Below are 26,505 nucleotides of genomic sequence, written 5' to 3'. Positions count from 1 at the left end.
AATGTTATTGAGTTTAATTACTCTAACTACATTTAAAATAATATCTGGTTATTAGCTACAAAGTCATCACATTTGAAAGAGTACAAGCCAATTCAGCTCATGTTAAAATAACAGCAAATATCAAACGTAGCATCTTTAATGCAATTTATTGATGTTTAGTCAATATTTGAGTATATCATTACTTATTCAGGTCATTTCCTTTAGTTTCTGTATATCAATAGAACATTTGTTTCCCCAGTTTACAATATACTAGCTCTCCTCCAGATTTCATAATTCAGTATGTTTCCACCATGATCAAAGTGTCATGTATTTTCCTTAACACCTAGACAACAGTACAGCAACAAAAATCTAGTGATTTCAGGTGTACATCTGTGCTATAACTACAACTGTCTTTAACACCAAAACCAGTGGACAAAAGCCAACTTACCACCTCTAAGATTCACCTGCTGTTTTACAAAACAGCAATTAGGTTTGCCAAAATAATTCAAGTGGGGAAGAATTATAAGGTTCTTAGATATCCTTGGCAGCTAACTAGGATAAACCTAGCTGTCAACTTTGGAGATTAAAAACAATAAACCTTTTATTTAAAAGCTCTATTTCTTTTTATTTTATTATTTTATGTGTATGAGTGTTGGTGGCTTGTGTGCCATCAAGTGGGTGCTAGGAATCAAACCTGGTCCTGAATGAGCAACAAATGCTTTCAACCATGTCTTCAGCCCCTTAAGGCACTATTTTGTAGTAACTCAGAAATCATTTAAAGGTGATATTTGATAACAGTTCAAGAGGAGTAAACCTTTTTAAGGCACTACTTAATTTCAGATATGAACACAGATAGGAAAGATATGGCAGGCACCAACACTAAATACAACTAGGAACTGATTTCTAAGCAGAAAGTCAGTAGTAATAACTGAAACAGGGGCCAGTATTGTTGAAATAATAACAGCTATCTGCTATTTCTGACATCACTCCAGGAAGTAGGCAACCCACATGAAATCTCCATATGAGGTTCTGTTCCCTGTTTTGAGAAAGCTATTGCTCCAGTCAGTATTCCAGTGAGCAAAACAGTAATTATTCAAAGTAATATATCTCATGACTACTCTAAACAACTCAATCACATAGCATTTCCTCCCCCCTCCTTCCTCTCTTTTGGTTTTGCTGAGACAGGGCATCACTATATAGCCCAGGCTGTCGTGGATTTTGCAGCTATCTTCCCCTCTCTCTTCCCTAGGGCTACATTAGAGACACATGCCACAACATCTGGCCACATCTACTATTTTTCTACGTGCTTATTTCTTAATTTGAGTTGATTATCTGACAGCTTTACTAAAATATGTGTTATTTTTTCCTAACACTAGAAATAGCCTGGCATCATTTAAATTACGTATCAATATACTTTTAGGATCCAAAATTATAACCCTGTTGATCTACCTACCTCCTAGGGTTTATATGTAAGAAGTGAGGGTGAGACCTGAGTGTCTTGAGAGCTGATGTTACCAGTATCTTAGGCATATGAAGACATAACTTAAATAATTTTTCATTTAACATTACTTAAATATAAAGAAAAACTATCTTACAGATTTTTGATTCAATTCATCACTAAGCAATTCGTATTCCTTAGTTTTGTCTTCAACTTCCTGAGACTTCTGATCATAATTAACAGCTAATTCCTCTAAGGCTTGTAGAACTTCCTTGACTTCCTCTTTAGAGGCATCATTTTCTGCTTGGAGGCGGTTCAATTCAGCTTGCAGATTATCTTGATCCCTTCTGGTTGATGCCAGAAGCTATATAAAAGAATAAAACAGAATTTTAACAAACTTGCGAGAAGACATTCATGTGCTTCGTGATTACAAAAACAGTAATGAGAAGCAGCACCATTAAAGGTGCTGATACTTTATTCTTTCACAGATGCACTGAACACCTACTATGCACAGGCACTGTGCTACACTTTGTGGAATACAGATAGGAAGAAGAAAAGTAACACTTTGCCTTTGAGGAACCAACTAAAACTGAATGAAGTTCAGGAAAATAAGGGCAACACAAGGCATAAAGAGATAGCAGACCACTAGGTATCATACAAAAAGGGTATCTCTCTGGTTGGTATTCATGGTTCTTTAGAAATTTAGATCTGGGCTGGAGACATGGCTGGCCACTTGAGAGCACTTGCTGCTGTTCTAGAAAATCTGGACTCCGACCCCAGCACCATGTCAGGAGGAACACAACTGTCTCTTACTCCAGTTTCAAGGAATCAAATTCCTTCTTGTGCTCTCTTAAGGCACCAGGAACACACATGGTACACATGCATACATGCAGGCACTCACAAAAATACATGAAATCACAGTAAATCATCTTTAAAGAACTTAAATTTGCCATGCCTTAGAGAAACATTTCAGCATATTAAGTTTGAACTGGAGAGAAGACAAAGGCTTACCCAGGTCAGTTACTTTTCAGCAAAGACATTTGTAAATGCAGAGGAATGTTAGTAATGATTATTAATAGCATTAGGGAAGAGGAATTATGAACACTAAATGTCCTATAGTATATAGGACGGACAGTAAAAAAAATTATCAAACTCCAATGCTAACTAAGAGAGTCCCTCCAAGAACAATGCTACGGTTGAAGTAAATAAGAGAACACACTAGGCATGGAGGCACACAGCAGGAGGCTGGGGCAGCACAGTGCTGGGGCTACCTTGGGCTCACTCTGGAGTTCAAGGCAGCTAAAAAACAAGAGTGTCTGAACTAACACTCCAAAAAGACAAGACAATGAAATCTGATTTTTCTGATGGTGAGTATTTCATCCTACTGGAGCTTATAGCTTTTTCTATTCCTTCACACACTCAAAAAACCTTAAATTTAGGGACTATTTTTCAATTATTTTCACTATATTGGGTGAAATAAAATGAGGATCCAAATTCTCCCAAGAGAAACATGGGAGAAATGAGATAAAAAGTGGCACAGACTGGGTGTAGGAAGACAGCATGAAGGAGCAAAAGTATGTTTATTCATGTGACATTCACATTCCCCAAAAAAGTCATATTGAAAATTACACAATTACTAACAACTGTGATGGCTATTCTTGGCTGTCAACTTGACTATATCTGGAATTAATTAAAACCCAAATGGCTGGGTACACCTGTGAGGAATTTTTTTTCCTTAATTAAATCATTTGAAGTAGGAAGATCCATTTCTAATCCAGACAGATCTTTCAAGGTGAGAAGATCCACCTTTAATCTGGGTGACACTTTCTACTGACAGCCTATGTAAGGACATGGAAGAAAGAGGTTTTCACTCTTTGCTTGCTCTCACTCCATTCCTTCAAGGTAGGCATTAGAGCCCCACTTCTTTGCAATCCTGTTGTATGTTTAAGACCAGCTGAGACATCAGCATTGTGGACTGAACAACTACTGGATTCTTGGACCTTCTGTTGGTAGACAGCTGTTATTGAACTAGCTAGACTACTACCTGTAGGATGGACACACACACACACCTGCCACCAAGTTGCAGTACATAACTCAGCAGCCTGAAATATGAACATGTAATATGTATGCATCCCCAGCTCTGTGACATCAAAGAACAAACAATCTGGGCTCAGGTTCCAAAACTAATGTATGTTATTAACTACAGCATTTTTACTATGCACACAAGTTTTTCTGCTCTTATAGAAATATGGTGATTTAATTATGGAAAATACTTTCAATATTTTCCTTCCATCATGATCCAACATGTAAATATCAAATTTATGGTTGGTGGCACTGTTTTAAAGTTTATTAGTATTATTTTGTTTTTTCAAGATAGTTTCTCTGTGTAGCACTGTCTGTCTCTGAACTTGATCTATAGAGTAGGCTGGCCTTGAATCCAAGAGATCTGCCTGTCTCTGCCTCCTGAGTGATGTGATTACAGGCATGCACAACTATCTCCAGGCTAGAATACTTCATTGTAAAAACTGCCACAAGGCTGGGTAGTGGCAATGCACATCTTAAATCCTAGCACTTGGGAGGCAGGCAGGAGGGTCTCTCTGAGTTTGAGGCCAGCTTGGTCTACAGAGCAAGTTCCAAGACAGCCAAGACTATTACACAGATAAACTCTGTCTTAAAAAAACCAAAACCAATTAAACACAAACAAAAGCCTGCCACGACTTCCTGACTAAAGTATCATAAAACTTGTCTGGTGAGTTCTGGCTTAGGATTAGGACAAACATTTCAGGAATTATGAAATGGCCCTTAAACATACTTTTATCATTTTGTACTATGTATTTATACCAAGTGGCATTCTCAGCATTATAAAATCAAGAGACTGAACAAACTCAGTGTTAAAGATGCTGTGTTCTGCAGTATCAAATGTGCAACCAATACTTAATTCTTTATCTAAAAATGACAAAGTATTCATTAGTATTCTAATCTGCTTTCACTGTATAGCCCTGGCTGTCCTGGAACTCACTGTAGACAAGGCTGGCCTTGAACTCACAAAGATCCACCTGCCTCTGCCTCCCAAGTGCTGGGGCCAAAGACGTGTGCCACCATCGCCTGGCTCTGCTTTCATTCTTAATAACAAGAATAAATGCAGGCCAAACAAGTGTTCTATAATAAAATTTCTTTATGATTTATTATAAGTAAATGTTTGGTTTATATACCCATCATACTAGCACACTGACAGTTACACATACATATATATATCCAACAACCCTAAAGGTATAATAGTTAACATAATCAGAACTCCACAGATTCCTTTATCTTCAGATAGTAAACACTAAAGCTTTTTTGGGGAACATTTAACTCACCTCTTCCTGATCCAACATTTGCGTTTTCAATTTCTCCACCAATTGGCTTTGTTGGTTAATCTCTTCATCCTAAAAATTTAAAGGATCCTGTTAGCAAAGTAGACCACAACCTGGTTTGTTTCCCAACACCAACTCCTCCAAAATAGTCCACATTTTAAATTCCTTTCTCTCTTTTCTTTTATCTTTCTTCTTTTCTTGAGGCAGGTTTTTTCTGTGTAACAGCTCTGGCTGCCCTGGAACGCTCTCTTTCTGTAGAGCAGGCTGGCCTTGAACTCACAGAAATCTGCCTGCCTCTGCCTCCTAAGTGCTGGAATTAAAGGCACATTACCACTCCCCTGCCCAGAATTAAATTCCTAAGGAAACTTGAAAAGGGAAGGCTTTTCCTCATTAATAATATACCATGTACCTTACAATCAAGAAAAGGTCCAAAGTTTATGAAATAACTTTAAAGGCTAAAAAAATAGCCTAGTTTATTTGAGCTATTTGTGAAGATAATGGTTATATAGTCACTTCAAAACCCAACTTATTGGGTGGTGGTGGTAAATACCACCCAGCACCCCAGGAGACAGAGATAGGTAGATCTCTTGAGTTTGAGGCCAACCTGTTCTACAAAGTCAGGACAGCCAGAGCTGCACAGGGAAACCTGTTTCAAAACAAACAAAACACCACCACCACAAACCAAACTAAAATATTTTCTGTTTCCACTGTGCTCATGCCCATCTTCTTGCTAAGTGATTTAAGCAGAGAAGATGTCAACCCTCTCTTCTCTTCCATGATCTCTTATGAGGGTACTCAGATCCCTAATTTTAAATGGTTGTTTCATTATGATTCTTCAGTGACCCCAATGCCAAATTTACTGTTATGTTTGTCTGTTTTTAAGGTGTAGGTAGGATGTCCAGGTCATTCTAGGCAAATGGCATGCACTCTACCAATGAGCCATGTTCTGTTTTTTTTTTTTGTTTTTGTTTTTTTTGTTGTTATTTTTTAGATAGGGTATTTCCAGCTGGCCTCAAACTAACTGGTGATTCTCCTACCTTAGCTTCTTGTATGCTAATATTACAGGTATACCCACTGTATGGAACAGTTTGTTTACATATAATTCCTACACAGAATTGACTTTTTATTTTTTCCCCCTGGTGCTGCTAATGGAATCCAAAGCCCTATATAATGCAAGCACTCCACCACTTAAATACAATCCCCAAGCCCTTGATGTCAGCTCTTAAATTTTCTGTTAACATGATTCCCCCATGCCCTATAATCACCTTGAGTCTCATACAGCTCACCCTGGTTTCAAAATCACTATGAAATCAAAGCTAGCATACTCCTGGTTCTCCTGCCTCCACCTCCTAAGTACAAGAATTTCAGTATGTTCCACCACACCCAGCAACGTCATGGCTTTCTAAAAGCTAGCAGAAATAAAGGAAAATACAGGTCACAAAGACTCTTAAAACTTAAATTAAAAAATAAAAATACCGATCTCAACAGAATTCTGAAACAGATAAATCTAAAATAAGTAATATAAAATCTACCTTGTCATCAAGTTGTTTATACAATTTAGCAATTTCTTCTTCACACTTTCTTCTTTCAGCATCTGTAAAACTGCCAGTCACTCCAATTGCAGCTGCTGGTTTATCATTGGTAATAGTAATATCTTTATCTGCTGTGATAGCCTCCAAATTGGCTTTCTCTTTGTCAAACTGCTCATCAATAGGCACTGTCTCCCCTAAAATAAGACAATGAAATGGTTACTACAAATCTGCACATCTAAAAACACACATTCTTTCCCTCTGCATGTCCACTTTCCTTCTGCTTTGACCACATCTGTTGCTGGTGCTCCCTACTGCCATTTTTAGCACAGATTTTTTTTGGCTTTACAAAGTACTTTAATTTCTTTGTTAAGTTTGAATATAATAGCTACTCTGAATCATTAGGTGATTCACTCATCTCTATTTCTTTAGGGTCAACTATCTTTGACACTTTATTTTAAATCTCTGTAGTGCCATGCTTTCCTGAATTATCTTTATGGTATACTTTGATGTCAACATGTTGACATCAAACTATTTACTATTCTAGTCTTTGCAGATTATATTTGTTCAAGAAAGCCCAGCAACCCAACAGCCAGCCCATCTGGAGTTGCTAGACAAATATTATGCATGATTCTGAAGCCCAGGGTTTCTGCAGTGGTGCACCAATCAGGCCTGCCTGCTGCTAAGAGCTATCCAAATCCTGTTGAAGACAGTCCATTTAGACTTAAAGCCTGAGCCTGCAAGTTCTGACTTGGAACTGGGGCAGGACAGAGGAAGTTTGCCTAGTCTTGGGGTCCAATGTACACGTATTTCCTTTTCTTTCTCCCTATCTTGAGTAAAGAATAGGGAGACACAACAAATCTAAATATGTTCTTCTTACCCTTTTCATTGAAACTTTCCTTATTATTAAACTACATCAAGTTCTATTTTTCACCTGTCATTGAAATGTTTTTGCAAAGGGTAGCGAGTCACATTTTACCATCCTTCTTTGTTCTTGTTCCTTAACGTCAGCAGCTCTCACCAACTTTTTTATCTGCTATGTTCTTGAGTTTTTTTTAGAGTTTTGCCATGCAGACCAGACCCTGCCTTAGAAATGCTGAGATTAAAAGCACATGCTACCACTCCTGGCTACTTTTTATATATATAAACACACACACACACACACACACACATTCATACACATATATGCATTCATATTTTATACAAGGCATTATTACACAGGCTAAGTAGGGCCAAACTTACAAAACTATTGGGGCTTTGCTTCCCAAGTGCTAGGCACAGAGCTTTGAGGTATGTGCCTAGATCTGGACACCTGGAATTTCCCTTGATCTTACCTGCTTTGAAATCCATCAAATCTTGCCTAACTCCTTTCTAGCCTAAGCACCTTACTATACTGTAGCAGCTATGGCTCTTATTGTTTTAAGTAAAGCAAACCTGATCTTTATTTGAAGACCACTACATGTTTAAAAACTGGAAATATGTTTTTTCATTTAGCATTCATATAAAAATCAAGTGTGTAAAATAGTCCCAGAAAATTTAAATGACAAATCCATAAGTTATTACCATTACGCCATCGGTTGAGTTCATTTTCAAGCCACTGAATGGTGTTTCGTAAAGTCTTATTTTTTTCCTTTTCTTTTTCATACTTCTTTTTCCACTGCTCTGCAGTTAACTCTACATTGACACAGACTGTATTCTTAATTGTTTTGGCTCTAAGAGATGCAATATAGAAAAGATGGCATAATTAAGAAAGAGTAGTAATTACAAACAAGAAGATATGACTAAAAGTATTTTTAACAAACATTTCTATTTAATATGAGTGTACAGCTAAGTAACAAATTGTCCAAGAATATCTAGTTTTCTCTTAGAATAAACAATAAAGGATATCACAGAGTATTGTCTATTCACAAATTTCTGTCAGCCCTAAGTCTTTGGTAACATTAAAAAAATATATCAAAACTAAGAAAATATACTTATCTAGCCAACTCACCTTGCAAGGTTTTATTAATAACATGTTATTACTGCAGTTCTAAGACATGTTGTCATTGGTTTTTCTACAGTAGCCATTTCACATACATTACTTTGAGCCTGTCAGTGAGTTTAACACAGGTTCATATATCTGATGAGCTTTTACTTATCATCTAATCTAAATGCTTACTTTCATCAGTTGGAAATTCACACAAAAATGTAACTAAATTTCACAATTTTAATGTCTATGAAAAGTTAAAGCTTACCAGTCTAAAGTATGGATCTAATTTATATTACCTATGTCCTACTTCAAAATTACAGGATCTAGCTCTGACAAAAACTATGGATTTGAATTTACTGAGTAGTAGCTATCTGACATTAATAATTTTCAAATACAAATGTCTTTATAGACTTTTTGGGTTTTTTGTTGTTGTTTTTCTTGAGACAGGGTTTGGGTTGCCCTGGCTGTCCTGGAACACACTCTGAGGACCAAGTTGGCCTCAAACTCACAAGAGATCTGCCTGCTTCTACCTCCTGAATGCTGGGATTAAAGGAATGCGCCACTACCGCCCAGCTTTAGATTTTGTACTTCTTAACAACAAACCTTTGACCAAAGAGGAGTGTTGATTTTGTTTCAGACTCATTGTATGATGACGGAGAGCAGCAAATGACAATAGTTGTCCTACAGTTGCCACCTAATGAATCTTGAAGAATTCTGGTCATTTTACTATCTCGATACGGAACATAGGTCTACAAACAGAAACCAAGAAAATAAAACCAGTGGGTTTTTAGACAATAAAATGTGTTCTATAACTTTTCTTCTTTTTGGAGGGGGGGGGGGATTCGAGTCAGAGTATCTCTGTGTAACAGCTCCTGCTGTCCTGGAGCTCACTTTGTACACCAGGCTGGCCTTGAGCTCACAGAGATCCTCCTGCCTCTGCCTCCTGAGTGCTGGTATTAAGTTCTATAACTTTCAATCATCCCATCTCTGCCTTAATTGTTGTAATTGTTCCCAGGCCTGGCTCACTTCGTTTATTTTAACTATTTGATTTAAAGATAGGAACTAGGATACACATACTAACACTAACCTCAAAAGACAGCATACACATTCATTCAGTGACTTTCAGTTTTACATTCCTGCCATGTATAGTCTATAAATAATTATCCATAGAACAGGGAACTAACAAGACAGGTATACTCACACTGCCCTCTGCCAAAGCAGAAATGACATTTCCAAGTGCAGAAAGTGACTTGTTGATGTTCTTAGCTTCATCCAGCACAGCACCTTCAGCTCCAGTTTTACTAACCTATGAAGAAGGTTACACAATAATGAAGCAAAATCACAATGATTTAAGATAAGTTTCTGTCAACTTTCCAAAAAGTCATCAATAAACAGTAGTATAAAATCATAAAGGAATGCCTGTGGGGGTGGGTGGGGGGTGGCACAGGCCTTTAATCCCAGCTCTCAGGAGGAAAAGGAGGAGAATCTTTGTGAGTTCTAAGCCAGCCTGGTTTACAAAGCTAGTTCCAGGACAGCTAGAACTGTTAAACAGAAAAACCCTGTCTCAAAAATCAAAAACAAAACAAACAAACAAAAACAAAACAAAGGAAAGGGGTATTCATACTGAGGAACTAAGATCCCTTACACACTTACTATCTTCTTAAGAATCAGTTGTATAAAAATGTGATTAAAGAAATATTAAATTTTACTTTTAGTGTGCTTTAGACAATTACAAATTTACATGAAAATTTATAGTTGTCATTGTTAACCTCTTTGCTACAGTAGGGAATGAGAAACTTTTAAAAGTCATCTAAGCATAATGAAGATGTCATAACTGCTAAAAATAAAAGACACAGTTCTAAAATACTATATAAGCTGACCTTAATGTTACTAAATGGCTTCTAGAATTTTAAGATTAGAGTAGTTGTTAATAAAAAAGTTATATATAAGACTTTTGGTAAACAATACTAGGTACAACATTCTAAATCAGAAGAAGCAAAATAGTATAGTGACCACAGAAGTCCATATCAAAACATTTTAAATATACTGATTTTTATAGACTAAAATTAGAATTATATAGGTCCATAACAATAAAACAAAAATCCTCAAATTAGTACAATTGACCCTCCTATACCCATGGACTCAACCAGCAAAGGATGAGAAACACTCCAAAATAAACTGCTTTTGAATTGAATGAATATGGACGTAAGTCTCCTGCCAACAGTCTCTAAACAAAATAGTTTAACATCCATTTATGTGGTCTTTATACTACATTAATAGTAAGCTAGAGATTACTCATATATAGAAGAATGTGTGTAGCATCTATGCAATCACTACATCATTTTATACAGGGCCTGAGCATCTGTGGATATGGTATATTTATGAGGGTGGTATGAGGGGTCCTAAAAACAATCCTCCATGATATCAAGGGACAACAGCACAACTAAACCAGAAAGGTTGCAGACAGAGGGATGGAGAATAAAGTTATAAGGGCACATTAACAAGTTGTCAATAAGGACACACATATTAATTCAAACAGTGTATCTACTGATTGAATCAAATACAGCTAAATGACAGTAACTTGGGAATAGGTTATCTTTCAGCACTGGCATCAACAGTTATAATTCTCAGATTACCAAATCCAATTTCACAAGTTCTCAAGATGCAACAATAGGTATAAATTTCAATTCAAGGTAAAGTTCACAGACATGCCTAAGTATCTATCAGAATTCCAAGGGAGGGTTTACCTTTTCACTGCCAGCTAAATCAACCAGATAAAGTTTTCCACTCAGTTTCTGTTCCGTTTGTGTATTTTCTTGTTTTACATTAATAAGAAATATACTGTGACTCCTAGAGCTATGTTCATTCATATCTGCAATGAAATTAATAAGCAACTATAAATACAGTTCCTTCACTAATAATTTCCCCACATACATTATTTTATATTAGAAGTATCTTGAAATTATCCTCATTGAAAGGATGTAAGATTGACATGCCCTGGCCACTTACTTGTAACTGCTACATGTCTGTTGGATTTGCCTTCATCTATGGTATCCATAACTTCATCTGGACTACATACAAAACGCTCTGTGCACCCCTATGGAATAATTCAAGAGTACTGTTAAAATCCTTTAAAGATCTCTGACTGGGCTTTCTACAGTAATCATTCTGTTTTGCAGGTACCTTTACATAAGGAACACGATTTTTGTCTTCATGAACTGAAAGGTTGGTCTTTGAAACTGAAAAAGAAAAGCTGTATTAGCACTGTTACTTAAACTCTAATATCAGCTATGAAATAAGTAATACAAGTGGTAGGCTTCCCAGGAAGAAATGTTAAAAATTTATATTATACATATTATATATATTTAAAAAATAAAAATTAAAAAATAAAAAAAGCAAACCTAACAAACATACTAGAAGAGTAATGTGAAAAACTGTAACAGTATATAGCATTTAGGTCCATTCGAACTTCTATCACCCACATTGTATAAATAAGAACATTAGGCCTAAGGGAAGAAGAATGCATTTAACAACTGAGACTAACATTTTGAGTTTAAGCCTACAACTCTCAGTTTAAAGATGGCATTATCACTTAAGAATTGCCCGTATGATGGCAGCTCAGGTTTGGATTTACTCCCAGCTACAAAGAGCTTAATAAACTTTGCTTGCCTTTAAAAAGAAATTTAAAAATAGAAGTACCCATAATCTGTAAGTTATCCTATGCACTTAATGACATTTCATCCACGTTACTAAGAACATCTATTACTAAAAGAGCAATAGGTACTATTAAAACTATTAGAGCAAGAATCTGACTTACCATCTAACAGGTCCCTTATCTTATCCAAATATATTTCAAAATATGAAACCTAAAGCACAAACAAAGGAAAAATTCAGTCTACCTAAATTACAACAGCTTGTTCACTTTGTAAGCAATGCAGTCTAAGTGCTGGCTGGATATGCAGACTAGAACATTATACCAGCCGCAGTTCACACTCAAATAGGAAAGTGTGAGTTACTAGGCTGCTGAAATAATGAAAATCCTACTTCTGTTACAAATCACCCACAATGGTCAAAACAGTTAAATGTGGTGAGAACCTTGAAGCTTTGTTGTTAAACTGTGTTTTTTACAGGGAGAGAAACTAAGAACAGATTTCACTAACCCAGGTAGTCATCTAATAGCATATGAACTAGAATCAGTTTGCTAACCCTAATGATCCTTCAGCTTTATCTACCTGTAACAACTTTTTGAAAATGGCTTTCAGGAAGCAGCAATTCTGGAAAATAACCTTTCCCACAGGAATTTACCTTAATATGAAATTCCAAATTTTCATCCATCGAGTAAATATAATTAAAAATATCTTGCACTATTCTTGGAATAATACCCATGCCTTCTGGATCATGTAGTTTACCCTGCATGGAAAGAAAAGCAGAATTGTAAGGAGTAAGGTTTTTCCTTCCGCCACTGGTCTTGTCCCGCCACTGCGCCAGCCCCAAATAACACACAGAGACTCTGTATTTGATATTATACTGTTGGCCAGTTACTAAAAACATTTAAGCATGGCAAATTAACTGCAAGAAATCAAAATGGATGACATACCTATGCTATAAACTATATTCAAGCAGATTATGAAATGTTACCTCCATTGTGTGGGTCTTCCCAGATGATGTTTGCCCATATGCAAATATTGTTCCATTGTAGCCCTCAAGAACATCTATGAGAAAACAAAGGACCTTGTATTTCTGGACTTTTTCCTTAAGCAATGCTCTCATAATAAAGTACTTAAGAAGTGATTAAAGTTTAATATGTAAAGGACATATAACATCATCAAAAGAAGGCATGGAGAACTGTTTTATGTCAATCTGACATAAGCTAGAGTAATCTCAGATAAGGGAACCTGAATTAAGAAAATGCCTCCAGTTTCCAGCTGTAGGCAAGCCTGTAGGTCATATTCTTAATTACTGATTGATACAGGTGGGCCTAACAGTTTATGGGTGAGGCTCCCTCTGGGTTAGTGGATCTGGGTTCTATTAGAAAGTAGGTTGAGCAGCCTCGCACTGGCAATGCATGCCTATATTCCCAGCTCTCAGGAGAAAGAGGTAAGTGGATGTCTGTGAGTTCAAGGCCAGCCTGGTCTACAAAGTAAATTCTAGGACAGCCAGGACTGTTACTGTCTTGGGAGTGTGAGTGTGGGAAGTAAGTTACTAAGCAAGACAGTAAGCAGCACCCCTCCATGGCCTCTGCATCAGCGCCTGCCTCCAGGTTCCTCCTGTTTTTTATGGATGAACTGGTACCTGAAACTGAGTGAAATAAACCCCTTTTCACCCAAGTTGCTTTTGGTCATGGTGTTTCATCACAATAGTAAACCTAACTAAGATAGATGGTTCAGTGGTTAAGGGTGCTTCCTGTTCTTCCAGAGGACCCCAATTCAGTTCCCAACATCCATATGGGGCTGCCCAGAACCACCTGAAACTCTGGCTCCATGTGATCTAAGGCCTCTGAATTCACTGGTTTTTGCACATCAGCTCACCTTACACACAGACTTTAAAATAATAAAAATAGGGGCTGGAGAGATGGCTCAGAGGTTAAGAGCACTGGCTGTTCTTCCTGAAGCCGAGTTCTATTCCCAGCAACTACATGGTGGCTCACAACCATATTAAGATATGGTGCCCTCTTCTGGCATGCAGGCAGAACACTGTATATATAATTAAATCTTTAAAGAAATCATGTCTCAAAAAATAAAATAAATTTGAAAGATAATATTTGATAGTAGCTTTCTTAGTAATGATCTATATAAGCAGTTACATTCAGGCTTAGATTACTTCCTGTGATTAATTAAGAAACAAATTTCTGTGCCAGGTGGTGGTGGTGCACGCCTTTAGTCCCAGCACTTGGGAGGCAGAGGCAAGTGAATCTCTGTGAGTTCGAGGCTAGCCTAGTCTACAGAGCAAGTGCCAGAGTGCCAGGATAGGCTCCAAAGCTTCACAGAGAAACCCTGCCTTGAAAACTCAAAAATCAAAAAGAAAAGAAAAAAAAAAAAAGAAAAAAGAAAAAAGAAATTTTAAGATCCACTGCTGAACATCAACTTATCAACATGAAGCTCAACCTTTCAATACACTTATATTCCAAAGTTCCATTGTCTTGAAAGACAAAAACCGGCAGGGGTGTGTGTATGTGTTTTGGTGGTGGTGGTACATGCCTTTTAATCCCAACACTCAGGAGGCAGATTTCTGTGAGTTGAGGCCAGCCTGTTCTACAAAGGGAGTTCCAGTACAACCAGAACTACACACTGAGAAACCCTGTCTCCAAAAAACAAAATCCAAAACCAAAGAGACAAAAACCCTGTCAATTAATATACACATATGAATTAGCTTTACAAACAGGCTTAATTAATTGCTGGCTAGTCTCAAAAAACCTACATACTCAATCCTATTTTGAATGAGATTGTCCCCTACAGGCTCATATATCTGCATGCTTAGTCCCCAGTTGATAAGCAATTTGCTAAAGACTAGAAGGCATGGCCTTGTTGAAACAGGTGTGTCACTAGGGCTGGGCTTTGAGGTTTCACAAGTCCTAGCCAGGCCACTGTCACTCTGCCTAGCTATCAGGATGTAACTCTTAGCTACCTCTCCAGCACCGTGCCATCTATGTGTGTAGTCATGTTCACCACCATGATAATAATGGATTATTCCTCTGAAACTGTAAGCAAGCCTCCAATTAATGCTTTCTTTTATACAAGTTGTGTTGTGGCATAATCTGTTTGTACACTGTGAAGATGTGTCTTTGCCAAGGTGCCTTCTGATTGGTTTAATAAAGCGCTAGGTAGGAAGAGGTTAGGAGGGACTTCTGGGCAGAGAGGAAAAGGCTCTGGAGAGAGAGACACCAGGAGACATTGAGGGGAAACAGGAGGTGCAAGGTGGAAGAGAAGTAACACCACATGATAGAACATAGATTAATAGAAATGGATTAAGTTGTAAAAGCTAGTTAGGAAGCTAGTTAGAGACCAAGATTTCATAATTAATATTAAGCCCCAGTAATCATTATTTGGGAACTGGTGGTACAAAGAAAAATCTTATTACAGAGTTGCAGGTATCTCTTCACTGCAATACAATAACTAAGACATTAACTCAAAATCAATTTTGCTAAGAAATAATTAATGTCCTTGAGTACCCCAGGGTCATTAACATGCAGGGGAGGCTGGAGGGGAAAAAAGCGTTATCAGGGTGGCTTTTCAATGTCCAATATTCTGGGATTTTAGTTGACTTTTTTTGGTGCAAGGGGAGGGGATAGTATGAAATAATATTCTATAAGAAGTTAAGACTCACCAGGCAGTGGTAGCACTCTGGAGGCAGAGGCAGGTGGATCTCTGTGAATTTGAGGCCAACCTGGTCTACAAAGAGAGTTCCAGGACTGTCTCCAAACCTACAGAGAAACCTTGTGGAAAAACAAAACAAAACAAACAAAAAAACAAAAACAAAACAAAACAAAAAAACAACAAAAGAAAGAAGACTCAGACTGACCATAGTGGTGCATGCCTTTAATCTTGGTGCATAGGAAGCAAATCTCTGTGAATTTGAGGCCAGCCTGGACTACACAGTGAGTTCCAGGATAGTCTGGGCTAATAGAGAGACCCTATGGGGGACGGGTCGGGGGGGAGGGGGTTCTGCTAGACATGGATAGTAAAAAGGAGAAGCTAAACTGCTTGCTTTTGTTTGCAGTGCTACGACAGTATCAAGAGGGACTAGTTTCAGGACCTCTAAGGACCCACCAAAATGCATAGGTACTCAAGTAGCTTACATAAGATGGAGTGTAATCTATTCAAAGCCTCTCATTTAATTAAATCATCTAATTACCTACTAAATGTAAGCCAATGCTATATAATTTCATTTTATCATTTAAGGAATAATGAACATAGTAGGAGAGTGTATATGTTTGGTATAATTTTATTTTTCAAAGACTTTTGACCTAAGGTTGGTGGAGTTATGGTTGACTATAATAGTTTTTCTTATCTTCAAATCTACTCCAGACTTTGCTTTTATAATAATTTTATAGCCAACATTTTTCAATATAATGCACAGAAAAAATAAGTTCTATGGTGAATATGCCTATGACCAAGACTATGCCACTAACACCATTTTACTGTTGGTTTTAGTCTTACTAAAGAAAGGAGAAGGAACCCAACAATCTCTTTTGGCCTCCATAAGTACCTGTATATCCACTGCATCTATTCATATAGACAAACAGAAACAGACCAACAGATGGATGCACAGACACACAAACACACATACTAAAATTAAAAGTATTTTTTAAAAAGGAATTGAGATGATATCTGAGGTTAACCTCCACATACAAACATACAAACACACCCACACAAAGCAGGTCACAAATGTTTGCCAATTTTACAATGAGTCCCTGACCTTTTATGGTTAGCTAACCACACCATTACGGTAATCTTAATTCTGAATATTCACCTTCCATTATGCCTGACTGATGGAGTCCAAGAATCCTTTTGTCTTCTGGAATCCATAACCTACTAACCTTTTTATCAGTTTGTCATGCTTTTTAGAGACAGGGTCTTAACATATAGTAGCCCCTGGATGGTCTGGAACTCCCTAAATAGCCCAGGTTGTCCTCATACTTACAATCTTCCAGCCTCTCCCTCCCAAGGGCATACCCAATTTACTTATTAATCCTTCCATGTTTTTTCACTATATTTTACGGTCCCTCATACTGTAACTTTCCTTAGGTACCATGGTACACCAATATAAGCATTATATTCTCTCTCCTGTTTTGTTCTTGCCTAGTAAAACACCAAATGGTTAAGTTCAATTCTTCTGGAAGCTAACTTCAATTGAGCCCTTAATGCTGTTTAACAATGCTTGCAAATGCCCCAATCCATCCATGTTATGCCTGTTCCTAGAACCACCTCCCCATTCCTCACTCTTTGTGGTGACTTTGGCTCTTATATTCATTATTATTGCAAAATTGCAATTGCAAATTATTGCAAAAAGAATGTCTATAGTTTTCCCCATTACAATTATAAACCTATTTTTATCTATAGCTTTCTCTTGGTATTAAGATGTACTACCTCTGCTACTTAATCCTAACTCATTCACTTTTTTCTTTCTTTTTTGGGAAAGTCTCTCACTGTGTAGACTCAGGTAGCCTAGAACTTACTATGTAGACCAGGGAGCTCATAGAGACTGGCCTACCTCTGCTGTCCAAGTCCTGGATTTAAAGACCTGAGTTACCATGCCTGGCCCTTACTCATTTGTTTTCATATTAAACCCTACAATGTCTAGTAAATAATATAATGATCATAAACAACTATTCTGTATGAGCCCTTTGATTAAAAAAAGGCATTTTTACAGTAAATATGAGCTCCAGCCAATCATTTAGCACTCTCTCTGCTTTCAGAGTTCTGTGGTATTCGAAACTATAAAACTGAAAAATACTCTCATAGGTGTTACTTTTCTTTTAATCCTCAACAATCCCTAATAAATTCCTAGGATTTTACCACATGACTATAAGTTAAGCCTTTGAGGAAGGAATAATGGAATAGGGAAAAAAAAAAAAAAAAAAAAAAACTCATTTTCTAACTTTCGGAATTTTTTTCAGCCACTTCATTCTCACACTGTCCCATTCCTACAATACTACCTAGGAAATTCTCCTATGAATAATAAATAGAAACTCACTTTTCAAGAATATGCTTGTAATGTAATCCCTGTATCAGCCTTTATAGGTACAATATATAAAATCATGGTAATTGAAAAGTATGATACATTAACTAATTGTATTCATATTTTTTTACTTTAACTTCCTTCTGATTAATATAAGTGAAAGAGACATTAAAAAGAAAAAGCAATGTTGGGAAATAGGAAAGATCACTTATTGCTGTATAGAATTTGACAAGTTAAACATGTTTACCTTTAACAATTTTTTTTGCACAATCGTTGTATACTTGCTCTTGAGATGTGCTTGACTGGAACACACGATCAAATGCATAAGGTTTGGACTGAAAAATAAAAGCAAAAGTATTACACAAATCGCACATGAGTAGACATTTTTAAACTCAAAGATACCATGACAGTCTTCAAAAACAGTATACCTACTATGCACCTTGAAGGTAAGGGACCTTAGAAAATTAGCTCCACGAACAAGAACATTGGTTTTTGCTATTCTGACAAATCCTAAGATTCAATGTTTTTTCTCTGCCCCCCCCCCACCCACTTGCTATCCATATAATGCCACTTTTGAGTTCTTGCCCCAGCCTTCCTCATGTTCTTTAAAAGCATTTTTGTTTTGAGGCAGGGTTTCACTAAATTGTCCAAGTTGGCCCTAAACATAAGACTCTCTTGGCTCAAACTCCTGAAGCAGTTTGGATTTCAGGCCTTAACCTCCAAGACTTTTTTCCATTTTCAATCCTAATATAACCTTGCAGATAAGAAAAATAGAACTTTGATAGGCATAAAAACTGTTGTAATGACAAAATTAAAACAGATGTGTCTGTCAATTAAAATTCGGTCCTCTTTTAATAACTTTGATTCAGCTTTTCATACTTCCATTTAACAAGTATTTATGGAATGCAGATGCCATACTGACCAGGACAGATTCTCTGTTTCAGCAGAAGCTTAAGTAATAGCAGGGTACACATGACACCACTAAGTAACCACAGCACTTAACTGACATGCTGAGAGTACACAAGAGGAGAGCAGGCGAATGTCAGACAGTCACAGAAAAAGCACCTCACTCAGGCCTGCTTTTCAGTATTAGCCATACTGCCAGCTGGGTTGGTGTGAGGAAGTAGTACAGGTATTGCTAACAAGATGCTTCCAGAGCCTAGGGTCCAAAGAAGCTTTAACATTCAAGAAACAAAAGTCTGAAGCGCCAGGAGCAAGGATCAAATGCAAATGTCAACCCAGTGAAAATAATATATTTTCAAAGTCCTTTAAACCTTGTGGATTCCTTATTGAAAGCAATATAGACACTGGGACCAGAAAAACCACACATGGAGACATACTTAGTCTAAGAGCCAGAAGCCTAGACGTCTTTTTTAAAACTCAGACGGAAGATGGGGCCAGTGAGATGGCTCAGTGGGTAAAGGAGCCTGCCAAGCCTGATGATAAGAGTTCACCCCTGGTACTCACGTTAAGTAGGAAGCATAGTAAATACTCCATAATGTTAAAATTATTTTTCCCCTAGAGTCATGATTGGTATATATTTTGGGATCCAGCTTTTTTTCCTTTAGGAAAAACTAGGGAGCAGGCAGGTGTATGCCTAGACCTTCTGTCCTTCTTTTTCTCATCTTTAGAGGCCTGTTCTCCTAAATAATTACATTGTTCCTCTTAGTATTCAACCTATCTTAAAAATTAAATCTGGGGCTGGAGAGATGGCTCAGCAGTTAAGAGCACTGGCTGCTCTTTCAAAGGATCTGGGCTCAATTCCCAGCACCCACATGACAGCTCACAACTATTTGTAACTCCAATTCCAGAGAATCTGGTACCCTCACATTGTTATCAATGCACATAAAAATAAATCCCCTTGCAACCGGTATTCATATGACCCAGGTCTAGATCGTACAAAGTGGTGATCTGCTAGGAGGCCTCTGAGAAGGTCTTAATTACTGTTAGGAACTAGCAGCCAGCTGACCACGCCCGACGATGGGCAAGACGCTCATGGCCGTGTAGTCGTTACATCAAGCCTTACCTGGCTGCCAGAGGACTCAGTTACGCACACGCAAGCCCCCCCTTTTTAAAGCAAGTGTGCCAAGCGTCCCTCTCTCTCTCTTGCTCTCTCTCTCTGGCCCCCCTCTTGTGCTCTCTCTCTCTCTCCTGCTTTCGGTTGGCCACAAGCTACCCCCCCTTTTCTCCCCTCTCTCAATAAACTCCACGTGGGCACTGAGTCTCGTGTTTGTGTTTTATAGGCATAAGCTACAGCAAAAGAACAACACTTACTTCCCTGATAAAAGGGACCACCCAGTTGGAACTGCTTTCAAAAGTAACTAAGCATGACAGACTGCAACAGGGTCTTGGAAGCAGCAGCAATATGAGCCTATTTCGAAAATGTCTTTGATATGAGAAAAATAAAGTTTTACTTATTTAAGCCCCAGCTGTTGTCCCTCAGCAACTGGAAGCATTCCTAACAGGAAGTATGACTTTATTTGGGCATCAATTTAAAATGGTATCAATTTTGATTATTCTGAAAGTATCCCTTTGCTAAGATGTTACTGACACATTAACAGTCACATGTTTAAAAGATAATTTGTTATTTTATTCATTTAACAAAACATTCTTATGGGATTGAAGTTCTAAGATAATAATTTTGGGTCTGGAAAGATGACTCAAGAGTTAAGATCTCCTATTATTCTTCTGAAGACCTGAGTTCTATTCCTAACATCCATGTCAAGCAACTAAAATAGCCTGTAACCACCTCCTGGTGATCCAATGCCCTCTCCTGGCCTCCTTGGGTACCTGAATGCCTGCATGCATACACATATGCACTCACATACACCCCAAAACAATAAAAACAAATCATTAGTTTTACTATGTAAGGCAAATGTTTGTCATTAAATATATAGTTATTAATTTACTAACTGAACCTAACTTCTTTGGAAGAAATCAAGACCTTGTGAATGAAAATTTTATAGTTAAGATATATCTCTATCTTTTGAATAAATTAAACAAAGGAAACCTAGATAGTAGGTCTTAATTTTTTTTTCAGTTCACATCTTTGACTTGAAATATACATTACAGAACCTAAAACCCTATGTTTTCAAAATTACTCTATTTTACAAGCTGTAAGTCACAAGATGCATCCATATCTGACTTAACCTTCAAGGGGATAAATCCAAGGAATGAATTTAAATGAACTGCATCATACCTTAGATTTCTTGAATGACTGCCATGTGAGGTTGCACAGATCAAACCAAATTTGGTTATGAAACAGGGATATGCTGATAGGAATTCTGAACAATGATTTTTGAGATTGCAGTACGTGCTGAATTTTCCTTAGGCACAAAGGTAAGGATGTCTCTCTCTTTCCTCTCTTTCAATTTTCACTCAAGACAATCAAGGTTTAAACACCAAACCAGTATTGACTTGTAAGTGCAAGTTGTGTTTTGCATGAGGTAAGGAAATAGGCAAGAAAATCTAATTGGTTTGAATTCTCTTCTAATGTCAAGGAATTATAGCAGGCAAGGTTCTGGCAGCTTGAACCATATACCGTGTAAGAAACTATGATTAGAAGACATTTACCCCTGCACACACAAATACAGAAATAACTTTTCAGCTTTGGGGTTTTCCGCAAGTTCAGTGGAACATGGGGGTTTTTTGCTTTGTTTCTTCCTCTCTCTTGTAAGCTCTCTAACTGAAATGGGATATTTTGTAGTGTTTAAAGATTTTCAGCGAATAATTTGTTTCATTCAGTGTGGTATTTATGGCACTTTACCAAAAGTAAAACTAAATACTACATAAAACATACACAACACTATAAGATCAACATGCTTGCTTACCAGAATGTCATATTAAAATTATTGATTTTGAGGGTAACAAGAAAAATTTTGGACAAAATATTAAAAACTAAACTTAGAAGAAAAGCAGAGTCCTTAAGCAGTGATTATGATTACCATTCAGTGACATTATAAACTAACACACTTAGGTTTTAAATTTTGATTTAACTTAAAGAATGAACAAAAAACTTAAAAATCATATGTAAAATAAGAAGAGGGGGAGGAAGGATTGTAGGAGCCAGAGGAGTTGAAGACACCACGAGGACACAGTCCACAGAATCAACTAAGCAGGGCTCACAGAGACTGAAGCGACAACACAGACCCTAAATAGGTCTTCTCTAGGTCCTCTGCATATACCTTATGGTTGTGTAGTGTTCTTGAGGGACTTGAAACAATGCGAGTGGGGGGTGCCTTGAGCTCTTCTGCCTGCACTTAGGACCCTTTCCTCCTACTGTGTTGCCATGTACCCAGTCTTATTGAATCGTGTTAAGTGGATATCCCTGGGAGGACTGCTCTTTAAAAGAAAATAATTTGAAGGGAAACAGAAGAGTTGATCTAGGGGAGAAGTGGAGGGAGGAGAGGAGGGAGGAGTGGAGGGACGGGAAACTATAGTCAGGATGTCTTGTATGAGAGAAGAATGAAAGTACATGTTATGCTGTTGGAATTCCCTCTCTCTTTTGGTTTGTTTTTTGAGACAAGGTTTCTTTGTGTAGCTCTGGCTACCCTGGAATTCATTCTATAGACCAGGCTAGTCTCAAACTCAAGAGATTGGCCTGCCTCTGCCTGAGTGCTGACATCAAAAGGCATGTGTCACCACCGACTTCCTGCAAGTCTCTTCTAAATTATTTTTTTCTAATTTTATCAGGTTCAGGATCCAACAAAATGAATAAAATAAATAATGTTTTATAATTCCTTTTCTATCTGGTTCTTTGGCATAGAGACATCCATTTCATTCCTTAAATCCCTTTATGAATTCCAAATAGGCTTTTAAAAATACAATTCACCAAAAAATTGAACATAAAGACCCCACCATATTAATATAGTTACTACATGTAAGAAATCAGTTCCTAAAATAATGAAACATATAATTTTTTTTAGTGTCCTTAATGTTTTCCTTGGTTTCATAGTGTACTTTTCCCTGTACTTTTTATTCTTCTAAAGTTTCTATTCATCACTTAAACTTACTTGTATTACAGAAACTTTGAAAGGGAAGTTATGAACAGCTTTTCCCAAAGGAAAGGACCTAGAATAAACCTGTTTTTCATAGTGGTAGCTATCTTTCCTTTCTTCATGTATTATACACCAAATTTGGCCCACACTAGAAAATTAGTTTCTAACTTAATATCTCTCAATACCTCGTCTCTCCCTGAAGTGGAGGGGGACAGGATCATGATAAGTACATCAGGCTAAATTCATACTCATGGGTATCCTCCTGCATCAAGAATGCTGAGATTAAGGGTATTAGTTGCCACCCAAGGCTTTTTAAAACAAAAACAAATAAACAAAACAATACAAAAAACAGGCTTTCACAATCCTCTTGTCTCAGACTCACAAGTGCTGTCATTACAGGTGTGTGAGCCACCATAACTTAAGACATTTTATAAATCCCAAATTTTGGTATTCCAAACAAAGCAGTCTTAGTGATATTTATAGATTTTTTAAAAAATGCACAAAACCCAAAGAATTAAGACTACCTATTGTCTAAACTACTGTTGAAGCTGAATAATCATAGATCCCAAGGAACAAGTAGCCTCAAGTTTGATAAACTTCCTGGAGTTGAGTTTCTACTGACTACAGGCACAACACACACACACACACACACACACACACACACACACACACACACACACACACACACACACCTACCTTCCCCACTCCCAGGCGCCTAAAGAAAAGGAGGATTCCCTACTCTTAACCTCCCTTCCTTACTATGACATCATTTATAGTGAGAGCATCTTGAGGACTTATTAACAAAGAACCGGCCTGACAGTCTTCACACAGCAGTAGTTGGTAGCAACCTAATGATTTTCTTTTTCTGCCAAAAGTCCAGCAGGAGGATGTGGTACTAACACATTCAATTTCCAAAATTGAATTTTGGAAACCTTTGCATTAACACACCCATTAGTAAACTTTAGTACTATCTTCAGGCCAATGCTTTCAATTATCAATGACCCATCTTCTGTGACCTCTCTGCCCTACTTCTATATAAGTAGCCCAAATGATAGACTAAATATAAAATTCCACTCAAGAAAATAATTGAGAGTAAAACCTGACATTAAAAATCGAACCCTAATAACAATGCACATGGCATCATCACTAATGGTGAATTTCCCTTTTAGTTTAGCTCGATGTTCTGTATACAGGCAAACTCTTATTTACTTTTAATCTTTAATTAAGAATGATGTTTTCAGAGAACTTGAAATGCTAGATATGAAAATTTCTCATTTCCAGGTTTCTCTACTCAGTTACATTTTACACTACAAAGGAATATTTACTACCAAGATCAATTTTCTTCAAGATAGTGTATTTATATTAATATGAATCTAATAACGGTGATTACCTCTTTTATAGTCTTTACAACACTTGTCCCATTTCCTACACTGTTATCCCATAAGATTCAGTAGAATGAAATTCTAGATCTTTCTGATATTCATTTGGCCCAATCTGAATCCACTTATATCTACTCTAACATTACACATAAATACTCTAATTTCAAAGAAAAGCCACTATTTCTTTTTACAGGCCTTAATTTCCCACTTATTAATGTTAACATGAAAAATGTAAGAGGGTGAATGCTTGAGGTACAAGCATATTGTAGTTGCTTTTTCTCCTCCCCTTCGATTTCAACTCCAGAAGCATGTTCCTTAGAACTTAAAACTAGGTATCTATTATTTAGCATACAGCACAGTTGGGCCCATAATGGCTCAGTGTTCTGGGTGAACTCTGAATTCTTGTCAATTTGGAGGTAGTGCACATGCCCAACAACGTCAGGAACAATAAGCACACAGAGACACACACGCAAATGAATATGTCCTAAACTAGCTTACAGGACATAGCCTCCAGAGCCCCGGGGAGGAGAGTATCCTAGCATACAGACAGACAGACAGACAGACAGCTTCCAGGAGAGCTCAGGGAGGAGAGTAGCCTAATAGACACACACACAGGGGAGGGAGAGGGAGAGGGAGAGGGAGAGGGAGAGGGAGAGGGAGAGGGAGAGGGAGAGGGAGAGGGAGAGGGAGGGAGAGAGAGAGAGAGAGAGAGAGAGAGAGAGAGAGAGAGAGAGAATAAATGTGCCCTAAACTAGCTCCAGGGACATAGCCTCCAGAGTCCCAGGTGGGGGAGTGTCCATGCATAAAGACAAGACACCTCCCAGCAGCCAGAGCTTAAAACTGGAGTTGGGGGTGACCCTCGAACCATCACTGAATCGCCCGAACGGCGTTCGTTCCTCTCTGGTCTTCTAAACCCGCAAACCCAGCACGGAAGAGCGAGCACTGCCCTGCTCCCTCTGGGCTTCGCGACAGGCCACGTCCCAGACCTCACCGCCCTTCCCGACCTCACGCGAGGTGGGGTCGGGGGCCACTCACCGCGATCATCACCGTGTCTTCTCCCTGGAACTTGGCGACATACTTGTCGCCGCGGTTCACCTCCGACTCGTTGAGAGGTCTGAAGCGACACATCACTTTGATGTTGCACTCCGCCGGGTCCGCCATCTTTCCGGCAGCCGGGGCCACAGGCCGGGAGCCACTCCCCGCCGCTCAGTCTCGGGGTAAGCGATGGGAGCCGAGGGGCAGGGGTCGCGAGAGCCGGGAGGCCCGGGCTCCGCAACGCCGCGCGCCCCAGGCAGCGCCTGGCAGCGAGACCGAAGCGCTGTCGCCGGCAGCCCGCGCCCGAAGCTCACTTCCGCTCCATCATGGCGGCCACTGGCGGCGGCGCCCGCAGCGTCTCAGCTCTCCTCAGTCTCTCTCAGCGGGCTCCGCAGGCCGCGGGGACTAGAGAGCAGTTCCTTCCTTTCCTCCCGGGATGGGCTGCCGGGCCCACCGTTCGGCTCACTACCCTATCCCGGCGGCTCGCCGGCTTCCCGGCCAGCTAACGCTGGAACCCTCCGAAGGCTGCAGACCCCGGACCGGCCGCAGGCTGGGCGGGCAGGAGGGACACTGCGCAGGCGCGGGAGAGGCCGAGCAACCAATCATAGCCCTCGCCGGGCCGCAGGCCACCGCCCGGCTCCACCTCAGCTGCAGGTTTGGGCTCTGGACCAAGTTTTCCTGCAAAGTTGAGTATCGTCAAGGCCGCTGCGAAATTCTTTGGAATGGAGGAAGGTTCACTCTTCTTTTTCTTAGGAGAAGTTTGTTTTAACCACTTAGTGGTGTTGTTTAGTTTAGATCTCTCTTAGATTTCTAAGAAAGAGAGTTTGCTTTCATTTTGGTCTTAGAGGGGAAATGATTACTGATACACTGTTGGGTTTGTTTCTTTTTTAAAGATTGCTTTACCAAAACTGGAGAGATTTGAATTATGGGTGGGGCATGGCCTGGGTGCAGCAGTACTCCCTCATCCCGTTCCCACGCGCGCGCCTTTCCGTATGAGCTGGAGAGACAGAACAAAGGGGAAGTTTCTTTTAAGTAATGAAAAGTTTCTGAAGAAATAGGGAACATCAGGGTGGGATGGGAGAAGAACCCCTCACTCTTCACCTTCAGCTACCCCAGGACTCGACCCTCACACAGGTGGGCCACAG

At 38.6% G+C, this 26,505-nt stretch overlaps 1 protein-coding gene across 1 annotated transcript in view; it reads right to left on the bottom strand.

The window, feature by feature from the left end:
• Positions 1–25,752, bottom strand: part of Kif5b (kinesin family member 5B) — a 40,716-nt gene extending 14,964 nt beyond the window's left edge. The window contains exons 1-14 of the mRNA XM_051205740.1: positions 25,361–25,752; positions 18,197–18,284; positions 12,910–12,983; positions 12,577–12,681; positions 12,089–12,137; positions 11,455–11,510; positions 11,281–11,368; positions 11,019–11,143; positions 9,473–9,577; positions 8,875–9,020; positions 7,866–8,014; positions 6,306–6,499; positions 4,777–4,845; positions 1,575–1,781 (exon numbers count right to left, since the gene is read on the bottom strand). Of these exons, the coding sequence (XP_051061697.1) occupies positions 1,575–1,781; positions 4,777–4,845; positions 6,306–6,499; positions 7,866–8,014; positions 8,875–9,020; positions 9,473–9,577; positions 11,019–11,143; positions 11,281–11,368; positions 11,455–11,510; positions 12,089–12,137; positions 12,577–12,681; positions 12,910–12,983; positions 18,197–18,284; positions 25,361–25,486 (1,581 nt within the window). The 5' untranslated portion in view covers positions 25,487–25,752. The remainder of the gene's footprint in view (positions 1–1,574; positions 1,782–4,776; positions 4,846–6,305; positions 6,500–7,865; positions 8,015–8,874; positions 9,021–9,472; positions 9,578–11,018; positions 11,144–11,280; positions 11,369–11,454; positions 11,511–12,088; positions 12,138–12,576; positions 12,682–12,909; positions 12,984–18,196; positions 18,285–25,360) is intronic.
• Positions 25,753–26,505: the final 753 nt, after the last annotated feature.

This window comes from Phodopus roborovskii, unplaced genomic scaffold, assembly GCF_943737965.1.
Source record: "Phodopus roborovskii unplaced genomic scaffold, PHOROB, whole genome shotgun sequence".
In the NCBI taxonomy this organism is placed as follows: domain Eukaryota; kingdom Metazoa; phylum Chordata; class Mammalia; order Rodentia; family Cricetidae; genus Phodopus; species Phodopus roborovskii.
This window is presented reverse-complemented; position numbering and strand designations above follow the sequence as displayed.